Source organism: Oncorhynchus masou, chromosome 13 (assembly GCF_036934945.1).
Source record: "Oncorhynchus masou masou isolate Uvic2021 chromosome 13, UVic_Omas_1.1, whole genome shotgun sequence".
Classification (NCBI taxonomy): Eukaryota; Metazoa; Chordata; class Actinopteri; order Salmoniformes; family Salmonidae; genus Oncorhynchus; species Oncorhynchus masou.
The window spans coordinates 13424598-13436706 of NC_088224.1; the positions used below are offsets into that span (position 1 = coordinate 13424598).

The following is a 12109-nucleotide window of genomic DNA, read 5'->3' on the forward strand; positions in this document are numbered from 1 at the left end:
ACAACTACCGGTACCCACCGTTTCCTGAACTACGCACAGATCACCGTTAGCGTAATACAACTACCGGTACCCACCGTTTCCTGAACTATGCACAGATCACAGTTAGCGTAATACAACTACCGGTACCCACCGTTTCCTGAACTATGCACAGATCACAGTTAGCGTAATACAACTACCGGTACCCACCGTTTCCTGAACTACGCAGAGACATTTACCTCAGTAATTTATTTTGCCCATCAAATTGATTTAATCGATGGTCTCTACAGTGCATATGGTAGTAGAGTTCTATCCATATGAAACACACACAATAAAAACCTCTCTCAGTTCAACTGCCACATACATATCTCTCTGATTCTTTTCATAAATAGCAAATGGTTGTTCACTCAGCAGCGCTCAGTTCTGGCTCATAAGAGGCAGATTCCTATTTGTCATGGACAATCACCAACCCACACAATGTTAGTTCTAAAAGTCTGTACAACCTGAAAACAGAGTATCCCTTGGAATAGGGAATCATCCAAACCTCATGCTTAACAGGAAAATGACAGAGACCCAGGTCAGGGCAATGGTGCCACAGGGCCGTCTTTCATAACGTTGCTTGATTGGTAATGTACCGTTTCTGTGGTATCCAGTTTCCCTGGGTATAATAAAATCAGTCATTTTCATCTTCAAGATTTCTTGGCTATTTACAGTAAATACAAATAGTGATAAAAAAATGGCACCACTTTTAGCGAATATGGAGAAAACCTACAGGAACATCAACCTGAACACAGTCCCAAATGGCATCCTATTTCCTACAGCTCATTACGTTTGACAAGGGCCCAGGGCCCAGTTTCCCAATAGCATCTTGAGGCTAAGATCAATTTAGAACCACAGGATGCTATGGTTCTAAAGTTCTAATTAGCTATAAGATGCTTTTGGGAAACTGGGGCCTGGTCTAAATTAGCCCAAGATGCAGGAAATAGGTTGCAGTTTGGTATTCAGTCAACACATAACTGCCTACAACATGTTTATACAGTATATTTTGTTTACCCATCTGCCCACAAACATACAGGAGTTCATCTGGGAAGTAAAATGTGCCTGTGGTGGGAGGAGCCTACCTGTTCTATGTGTGTGTTGGACTAAACTAATCTTATTGCTGTCACTTTATCGGTGGATATAAATTCAACAGCGCCCTGTGTAATCTAGTCCTGCTATTTTAGGCATCATCAGTCTTCCAGATCTCTGGATTCAATTACAACTCAAAGTAACTTGTAGTTATGAGTAAAAGAGATGGCATTTGAAACCCATTGGGTAAATTCCAATCCAGCCAAATCTGAGGAAACCACAATTTTTTTTACAATCTGCAGCCAAATTAAAACTGTGGTCTGATTATGTCTCTGTGCTGCATTGTATAAGCACAGAGAGGAGAGGGATTTATACCCCTAGAGCTGGGGACAGTTGGAGAATTAGAATTGGAACACTGGCACTTGGATGATGATTTCAATGATTTTGACATCTGCTGGTGTGATTAAGAGGGTTCTCAGATTATGAAGATACGGGCTTCCCTGCAGCCACCGTAATGGGATTTAATACAGATCTGACTGTACTGTATGAAGGCAGACACATTATTATATCTGATTGAATATGGGCCAAGTGGGTTAAAATGTTATAATCCCCAAGAATATACCAAAACACCTGGCCTTAGCATCACAGTCAAATTGCTATATAGAAATAATGTTAAAAGTCATTGGTTTCAGTCAGTTAAATCCCATGACTTGGGTTTAGACGTCAGCTCTGGGATGTCAATTTAAAGCCAATAGATGTTATACTGCCCCCTGGTGTCAAAATCATATACAGAATACACATGAAACTACTATTTACGGTTAATATTTCACTTTTTCATTGTTTAGAATGTTTAGAAAATAGTTTGTGTCATGTTACATGCAGAGCCAAATAAATTGAGTCTTAATTCATACATTTTTTAATAATACATGTATAATAACACCAGTAAACAATACAAAAATGTAGTATTGTGTATTAAAACATACAAAAAGGTTTATTTACAACAACAAAAAACCCATATTTATTAAATGTAAAATACTCATATGGTTGTGAATCACTTGTCATGCAACTCTATTGTAGTTCCAATATAAAAAGATAAGACTTGCCCTTAGATGTTAATATTAAAATAAGCAGTTAACACTGCTGAACATAAACAAAAGGGTATTTAACTATAGGCTGGACAAATTACTTCAGTTGTTGTAAGTCTAATGAGCAACAATACAAAAACCCATGCAATCATAAGGAAGACTTATTTTGTCTTTGGGTCAGTCATCCATCCACAGACAGTCTAAAATCACAATAAGTCCATTTCCCAACGGTTCACAATAACCTGGGTTATTAGAGCACAACGTAGCAAAATCTTTTTCAACAGAAAACAAAAAAAAGAGTGTTTCTTATTGGCCCATGTAGCCGCTCTCTGTTTCAGTCCATTTTCTACCGTTTGGTGCCTAATGAACACGACCCTGTTCTGAACCCAATACTGCACCGGGGGGCAGTATTGAGTTCCATTCCAGTTACTCCACTTTCCAGATGGCTATCTTCCCATCCTCGCGGGCCGCCCCACTCAGCACATAGCGGTCCTCTGCGGAGCACAGTGTCTGGACACAGTCTGTGTGAGCTACCAGCTCCTTCTCCACCGTGTGTCGCTGGGTATCCACTACGTAGATCTTCCCCCTGGACTTCCCCGAGCTCCGGCCACCAACCCAGATCTGACAGGACAGGGTAAAAGATGTCTCTTATTGGTCATTAAACCACATCTCTGTTTTTAGTAAGACATGTTAAATTGACAATGGACAGCATGTCAGAATGCATTGTGCTATGAATGATCTATTGTGTATTATTTTTTTTTAAGCTGAAAACCCAGGAAGGGGATCCAAGGCTGATTTAGACCAATGAATACTTTCACATAATAGAATACCTAAATACAGTATTAACTGTAAGTAGTGTATCTAGTAGTCCAGTAGACTACTCAAGCCCTTTTATGAAAACTACAGTAGACTACTCAAGCCCTTTAATGGAAACTACAGTAGAGTACTCAAGCCCTTTAATGGAAACTACAGTAGAGTACTCAAGCCCTTTAATGGAAACTACAGTAGAGTACTCAAGCCCTGTAATGGAAACTACAGTAGAGTACTCCAGCCCTGTAATGAAAACTACAGTAGAGTACTCCAGCCCTGTAATGAAAACTACAGTAGAGTACTCAAGCCCTTTGATGAAAACTACAGTAGAGTACTCAAGCCCTTTGATGAAAACTACAGTAGAGTACTCAAGCCCTTTAATGGAAACTACAGTAGAGTACTCAAGCCCTTTAATGGAAACTACAGTAGAGTACTCAAGCTCTTTGATGGAAACTACAGTAGAGTACTCAAGCCCTTTAATGAAAACTACAGTAGAGTACTCAAGCCCTGTGATGGAAACTACAGTAGAGTAGAATAGAAGCATCCTAATTTTCGGTCTACAATGCAGTCTGCAGATAGTCTCACCTGGTTTTTGACCTTGATGAGGCAGGTGACACCTGCACAGTCGGGCAACTGGATCCTCTGGAAGGGCTTGGTGAGCTCTGCGAGGTGCCACACACACAGTTCCCCTACGTCTATACAGGCCGTCCACAGCTGCTCCTTCTGAAACACATAGCACACAACAGCAGTCCTTCATCACCCCCGTACCATGTCAAAGTAGCACAAACCTCACTGATCACAGTAGGCTATATATTAAATATGACATACTATGTATACAATACATGCAGAGATGAAACATGACACTGGCCAGCCGGGCAAGCAGGTCACGATTTCCACTAGCCCGGGTAACTTTCTGGTCCAAAGTCAGTGCCTTTCAAAAACAACATTTCATCCAGCCTGGTAGGTTCTGAAAAGTACTAGCCTCAGCTTGTTTCATTTCTATATTTCTACAGACACATAAACCACGAGTCACCTCCTGGTAGAGCAGGAAGCTGCTAAAGGCGGTGGGGGAGCCACGGAGCTGTTCAGGAAGGGAGATCCTGCGAGTCAACGTTCCGTTTTTCCACACCTCCATAATGCAGTCTCTGGCACCTGAATGACGTAGGAGGAATAACAACCAATCTGTCATATACATTATTATAAACTGGGTGGTTCGAGCCCTGAATGCTGATTGGCTGACAGCAATGGTATATCAGACTGTATACCAAGGGTATGACAAAAATTAATTTTTACTGCTCCAATTACATTGGTAACCAAATAGCAATAAGGCACCTCATGGATTTGTTGTATATGGCCAATATACCACGGCTAAGGGCAGTGTCCAGGCACTCTGCGCCGTGTCGTGTCTCAGGACAGCCCTTAGCCGTGGTATATTGGCCATATACCACACCTCCTTGGGCCTTATTGCTTAAGTCTAATATAGCCAGAAGTAATTTTCATCATTTGATGTACACTAGTTTTTATGTGTACTTACAGCACCATAGGGTTCCACTGCAGAGCTGAACGGACTGGAGACGGTCACAGGAGAGCCTGAACTGTTTCCTCACCTGCAGTGTGGACACGTCCCACGTCATCACTGTACCTTCCTCACTGCAGGAGTACGCCACCTTGGGGCTGCAACAGGGAGTACATGACACAGGTAAAGACTAACGTTACTGATACCATAGAGCAGAATCAGCAGGGCTATGTTCAGGATGGCACACAGGAGCAAAACAAGGAGAATTTCTTATACAAATTCAGATTGTTGCTCTGTGTTTCAGTCCATTTCCTTCTGTTTGGTGCCTAATGAACACAGCCCAGGTATAAATAAAGGATGTCATTGACTGTACTTAGAGCTGGGACTGCTCATTGATGGCTTTATCATAGGCTCCTAAAAAGAAGGCTCTCTCCATGGTTGTGATGCCAGTAGTAGCTGTATGTTTGATGCATGTCAGTGTCACACCTCACCTGTATTTCTCGCTGCGCTCCCCTAGGGCCAACCCTGTGACCTCACTGCGGTGGTCCGTCAGCTGCTTGTTACAGGACATGCTGCGGGTGCTGATTATGTAAATGACGGAATCCTGAGAGCCAATCCACACCTGCTGCCGGTCCACTCCCAGCATGCAGTTCTGAAGAAAACAACATAAAATAGCATTGGGAAGATATTAACCATTATAATGTATAACCCATGTAGCTCAGTAGGTAGAGCATGGCTCTTGCAATGCCAGGGTTGTGGGTTTGTTTTCGACAGGGGACCAGTATGAAAATGTCTGCACTCACTACTGTAAGTCGCTCTGGATAAGAGCATCGGCTAAATTAGATTTTTTTAATTTTTTTTTAAACAGACAGGCTTTCCAGAAGCTTTCTTTAAGCCATGGAAGCAAGCTTGATTACCACGGGCTTTTCTCAGATTTGTTCCAATTAGCAAGTGAACACAAGACTTGGAAGTGTGGTAACGTAAGTCTTCAATTTCAGACACCACCAGGGGGCAGCAGATTCCCTTGAGTTATTTTATTGGACAAAAACACTAAATATAGTTCAAATGGGTCAAAGCAGAAAGATGACTGTGGTCAGTGAATAACTACTGCTTCTTCATACATCTATATGATTGTGGTCAGTGAATAACTACTGCTTCTTCATACATCTATATGATTGTGGTCAGTGAATAACTACTGCTTCTTCATACATCTATATGATTGTGGTCAGTGAATAACTACTGCTTCTTCATACATCTATATGATTGTGGTCAGTGAATAACTACTGCTTCTTCATACATCTATATGACTGTGGTCAGTGAATAACTACTGCTTCTTCATACATCTATATGACTGTGGTCAGTGAATAACTACTGCTTCTTCATACATCTATATGATTGTGGTCAGTGAATAACTACTGCTTCTTCATACATCTATAATTGTCCTTCTCCCTTTGAATTTTCCTTTTCTTTTAAAATAGCGGTCTCATCCCTGTTCCACATCCACACCCTTACCACTCGTGAAGAGCCTACTTGAAGTTGGCTTTGTTGCATGGACCAGCTGGCTGCATCAAACACCACAACTTTCCCGTCGCTCAGGGCGCACCACAGTTTGGGGTTCCCATCACCCTCGGTGTCGAACGATACGCCCAGCTGGCCTGAGGATGTAAACAAACATTTTGATGAAGGCTGAAATGCCTGAATTCACATTTTCTATTTATTTTATCTCTCTCTCATACTGAACAAATCAAGCAGAATCTCTCTCTCATACTGAACAAATCAAGCAGAATCTCTCTCTCGTACTGAACAAATCAAGCAGAATCTCTCTCTCGTACTGAACAAATCAAGCAGAATCTCTCTCTCGTACAGAACAAATCAAGCAGAATCTCTCTCTCGTACTGAACAAATCAAGCAGAATCTCTCTGTCGTACTGAACAAATCAAGCAGAATCTCTCTCTCGTACTGAACAAATGAAGCAGAATCTCTCTCTCGTACTGAACAAATCAAGCAGAATCTCTCTCTCCTACTGAACAAATCAAGCAGAATCTCTCTCTCATACTGAACAAATCAATTAGATCCAACTCATACAGTAAGGACGTCATGGTTTGACTAGATAGTAACTATACGTAGGCAACACCCTGATGAAGACTGAAGCTGAAAGATATGGATTATTCTTTATAATAAATATCTATTTATAATACATCTTCTAGTTTGTTATGAGCCAGGCTGAATATATCTCTCTCACACACACACACACAAAGAGTAAACATTCACAGTCAACATCTCTCTAACACACACACACAGACAAAGAGTAAACATTCACAGTCAACATCTCGCTCTCAAACACAGACACGAAGAGTAAACATTCACAGTCAACATCTCCCTCTCTCTCTCACACACACCCACACACACACACACACACACACACACACACACACAAAGAGTAAACATTCACAGTCAACATCTCTGTCTCACACACACACGGTCAACATCTCTCTCTCATATACACACACACACACGAAGTGTAAACATTGACAGTTACACATAATGTCACGCATATGGAACTTTTGTCAGATATCATTCATGATCTAGTAAGACATCAATCAGATTTTCAAATGCAATCACAAACTGTTCTATTTTCTCTGATGGCGTAACAATTCTTTTTATAAATCATAATAGGAAAAAAAAAAAAAAAAGACGTGTCACATCCTCCCTTTCATGGGGAGGAGTGAAGAACAGAACGGAAAGGAGGAAGGAATATGGACTCTGTCCAACGGCACATATTAATGACCTACATTTAGACCCTGAGAGCTAGGACTTCAATGGTGCTCTGTGCTGAAGCAGCACTGTTACTAATGCCTAGACGGTCATCTCCACATCTTATACCGTGGCCACGACCATGCCACCTTCTGATTGGATACAGATCAGCGGGAATTGTAATAATCAGCAGGATAGGCCTAGAAAAACACACCACTGTCTGTGAGAGGACCAGGGGAAAGAGGAGGACTACTGTCTGTGAGAGGACCAGGGGAAAGAGGAGGACTACTGTCTGTGAGAGGACCATGGGAATGAGGAGGACTACTGTCTGAGAGAGGACCAGGGGAAAGAGGAGGACTACTGTCTGTGAGAGGACCAGGGGAAGGAGGAGGACTACTGTCTGTGAGAGGACCATGGGAATGAGAAGGACTACTGTCTGAGAGAGGACCAGGGGAAAGAGGAGGACTACTGTCTGTGAGAGGACCAGGGGAATGAGGAGGACTACTGTCTGAGAGAGGACCAGGGGAAGGAGGAGGACTACTGTCTGAGAGAGGACCAGGGGAAAGAGGAGGACTACTGTCTGAGAGAGGACCAGGGGAAAGAGGAGGACTACTGTCTGTGAGAGGACCAGGGGAAGGAGGAGGACTACTGTCTGTGAGAGGACCATGGGAATGAGGAGGACTACTGTCTGAGAGAGGACCAGGGGAAAGAGGAGGACTACTGTCTGTGAGAGGACCATGGGAATGAGGAGGACTACTGTCTGAGAGAGGACCAGGGGAAAGAGGAGGACTACTGTCTGTGAGAGGACCAGGGGAATGAGGAGGACTACTGTCTGTGAGAGGACCAGGGGAAGGAGGACTACTGTCTGTGAGAGGACCAGGGGAAAGAGGAGGACTACTGTCTGTGAGAGGACCAGGGGAAAGAGGAGGACTACTGTCTGTGAGAGGACCAGGGGAAGGAGGAGGACTACTGTCTGAGAGAGGACCAGGGGAATGAGGAGGACTACTGTCTGTGAGAGGACCAGGGGAAGGAGGACTACTGTCTGTGAGAGGACCAGGGGAAAGAGGAGGACTACTGTCTGTGAGAGGACCAGGGGAAAAGAGGACGACCACTGTCTGTGAGAGGACCAGGGGAATGAGGACGACTACTGTCTGTGAGAGGACCAGGGGAAAGGAGGACGACTACTGTCTGTGAGAGGAGCAGGGGAAGGAGGAGGACTACTGTCTGTGAGAGGACCAGGGGAAGGAGGAGGACTACTGTCTGTGAGAGGACCAGGGGAAGGAGGAGGACTACTGTCTGTGAGAGGACCAGGGGAATGAGGACGACCACTGTCTGTGAGAGGACCAGGGGAAAGGAGGATGACTACTGTCTGTGAGAGGACCAGGAGAAAGGAGGACGACTACTGTCTGTGAGAGGACCAGGAGAAAGGAGGACGACTACTGTCTGTGAGAGGACCAGGGGAAAGGAGGACGACTACTGTCTGTGAGAGGACCAGGGGAAGGAGGAGGACTACTGTCTGTGAGAGGACCAGGGGAAGGAGGACTACTGTCTGTGAGAGGACCAGGGGAAAGAGGAGGACTACTGTCTGTGAGAGGACCAGGGGAAAGAGGAGGACTACTGTCTGTGAGAGGACCAGGGGAAAGAGGAGGACTACTGTCTGTGAGAGGACCAGGGGAAAGAGGAGGACTACTGTCTGTGAGAGGACCAGGGGAAGGAGGAGGACTACTGTCTGAGAGGACCAGGGGAATGAGGAAGACCACTGTCTGTGAGAGGACCAGGGGAAGGAGGAGGACTACTGTCTGTGAGAGGACCAGGGGAAAGAGGAGGACTACTGTCTGTGAGAGGACCAGGGGAATGAGGAGGACTACTGTCTGTGAGAGGACCAGGGGAAGGAGGACTACTGTCTGTGAGAGGACCAGGGGAAAGAGGAGGACTACTGTCTGTGAGAGGACCAGGGGAAAAGAGGACGACCACTGTCTGTGAGAGGACCAGGGGAATGAGGACGACCACTGTCTGTGAGAGGACCAGGGGAATGAGGACGACCACTGTCTGTGAGAGGACCAGGGGAAAGGAGGATGACTACTGTCTGTGAGAGGACCAGGGGAAAAGAGGACGACTACTGTCTGTGAGAGGACCAGGGGAAAGGAGGACGACTACTGTCTGTGAGAGGACCAGGGGAAAGGAGGACGACTACTGTCTGTGAGAGGACCAGGGGAAAGGAGGACGACTACTGTCTGTGAGAGGAGCAGGGGAAGGAGGAGGACTACTGTCTGTGAGAGGACCAGGGGAAGGAGGAGGACTACTGTCTGTGAGAGGACCAGGGGAAGGAGGAGGACTACTGTCTGTGAGAGGACCAGGGGAATGAGGACGACCACTGTCTGTGAGAGGACCAGGGGAAAGGAGGACGACTACTGTCTGAGAGGACCAGGAGAAAGGAGGACGACTACTGTCTGTGAGAGGACCAGGAGAAAGGAGGACGACTACTGTCTGTGAGAGGACCAGGGGAAAGGAGGACGACTACTGTCTGTGAGAGGACCAGGGGAAGGAGGAGGACTACTGTCTGTGAGAGGACCAGGGGAAGGAGGACTACTGTCTGTGAGAGGACCAGGGGAAAGAGGAGGACTACTGTCTGTGAGAGGACCAGGGGAAAGAGGAGGACTACTGTCTGTGAGAGGACCAGTGGAAGGAGGAGGACTACTGTCTGTGAGAGGACCAGGGGAAGGAGGACTACTGTCTGTCAGAGGACCAGGGGAAGGAGGACTACTGTCTGTCAGAGGACCAGGGGAAAGAGGAGGACTACTGTCTGTGAGAGGACCAGGGGAAAGAGGAGGACTACTGTCTGTGAGAGGACCAGGGGAAAGAGGAGGACTACTGTCTGTGAGAGGACCAGGGGAAAGAGGAGGACTACTGTCTGTGAGAGGACCAGGGGAATGAGGAGGACTACTGTCTGTGAGAGGACCAGGGGAAGGAGGACTACTGTCCGTGAGAGGACCAGGGGAAAGAGGAGGACTACTGTCTGTGAGAGGACCAGGGGAAAAGAGGACGACCACTGTCTGTGAGAGGACCAGGGGAATGAGGACGACCACTGTCTGTGAGAGGACCAGGGGAAAGGAGGATGACTACTGTCTGTGAGAGGACCAGGGGAATGAGGAGGACTACTGTCTGTGAGAGGACCAGGGGAAAGAGGAGGACTACTGTCTGTGAGAGGACCAGGGGAATGAGGAGGACTACTGTCTGTGAGAGGACCAGGGGAATGAGGACGACTACTGTCTGTGAGAGGACCAGGGGAAGGAGGACTACTGTCTGTCAGAGGACCAGGGGAAGGAGGACTACTGTCTGTCAGAGGACCAGGGGAAAGAGGAGGACTACTGTCTGTGAGAGGACCAGGGGAAAGAGGAGGACTACTGTCTGTGAGAGGACCAGGGGAAAGAGGAGGACTACTGTCTGTGAGAGGACCAGGGGAATGAGGAGGACTACTGTCTGTGAGAGGACCAGGGGAAGGAGGACTACTGTCCGTGAGAGGACCAGGGGAAAGAGGAGGACTACTGTCTGTGAGAGGACCAGGGGAAAAGAGGACGACCACTGTCTGTGAGAGGACCAGGGGAATGAGGACGACCACTGTCTGTGAGAGGACCAGGGGAAAGGAGGATGACTACTGTCTGTGAGAGGACCAGGGGAATGAGGAGGACTACTGTCTGTGAGAGGACCAGGGGAAGGAGGACTACTGTCCGTGAGAGGACCAGGGGAAAGGAGGACGACTACTGTCTGTGAGAGGACCAGGGGAAGGAGGAGGACTACTGTCTGTGAGAGGACCAGGGGAAGGAGGAGGACTACTGTCTGTGAGAGGACCAGGGGAATGAGGACGACCACTGTCTGTGAGAGGACCAGGGGAAAGGAGGACGACTACTGTCTGTGAGAGGACCAGGAGAAAGGAGGACGACTACTGTCTGTGAGAGGACCAGGGGAAAGGAGGACGACTACTGTCTGTGAGAGGACCAGGAGAAAGGAGGACGACTACTGTCTGTGAGAGGACCAGGGGAAAGGAGGACGACTACTGTCTGTGAGAGGACCAGGGGAAGGAGGAGGACTACTGTCTGTGAGAGGACCAGGGAAAGGAGGAGGACTACTGTCTGTGAGAGGACCAGGGGAAGGAGGAGGACTACAGTCTGTGAGAGGACCAGGGGAAGGAGGAGGACTACTGTCTGTGAGAGGACCAGGGGAAAGAGGAGGACTCCTGTCTGTGAGAGGACCAGGGGAAAGGAGGACGACCACTGTCTGTGAGAGGAGCAGGGGAAGGAGGACTACTGTCTGTGAGAGGACCAGGGGAAGGAGGAGGACTACTGTCTGTGAGAGGACCAGGGGAAGGAGAAGGACTACTGTCTGTGAGAGGACCAGGGGAAAGAGGAGGACCACTGTCTGTGAGAGGACCAGGGGAAAGAGGAGGACCACTGTCTGTGAGAGGACCAGGGGAAAGGAGGATGACTACTGTCTGTGAGAGGACCAGGGGAAGGAGGAGGACTACTGTCTGAGAGGACCAGGGGAATGAGGAGGACCACTGTCTGTGAGAGGACCAGGGGAAAGAGGAGGACTACTGTCTGTGAGAGGACCAGGGGAAGGAGGAGGACTACTGTCTGTGAGAGGACCAGGGGAAAGGAGGAGGACTACTGTCTGTCAGAGGACCAGGGGAAAGGAGGAGGACTACTGTCTGTGAAAGGACCAGGGGAAAGGGGAGGACTACTGTCTGTGAGAGGAGCAGGGGAAGGAGGAGGACTACTGTCTGTGAGAGGACCAGGGGAAAGAGGAGGACTACTGTCTGTGAGAGGACCAGGGGAAAGGAGGAGGACTACTGTCTGTGAGAGGACCAGGGGAAAGGAGGAGGACTACTGTCTGTCAGAGGACC

General features: G+C 47.3%; 1 protein-coding gene across 2 annotated transcripts in view; it reads right to left on the reverse strand.

The window, feature by feature from the left end:
- Positions 1-1950: 1950 nt before the first annotated feature.
- LOC135551754 (DENN domain-containing protein 3-like) overlaps positions 1951-12109 on the reverse strand; it is a 72311-nt gene continuing 62152 nt past the window's right edge. For both annotated transcript variants that reach the window (XM_064982966.1, XM_064982965.1), the window contains 6 exons: positions 5968-6110; positions 4947-5107; positions 4474-4613; positions 3973-4091; positions 3525-3662; positions 1951-2750 (listed from right to left, as the gene is read on the reverse strand). In XM_064982966.1, the coding sequence (XP_064839038.1) occupies positions 2556-2750; positions 3525-3662; positions 3973-4091; positions 4474-4613; positions 4947-5107; positions 5968-6110 (896 nt within the window). In that variant the 3' untranslated portion in view covers positions 1951-2555. The remainder of the gene's footprint in view (positions 2751-3524; positions 3663-3972; positions 4092-4473; positions 4614-4946; positions 5108-5967; positions 6111-12109) is intronic.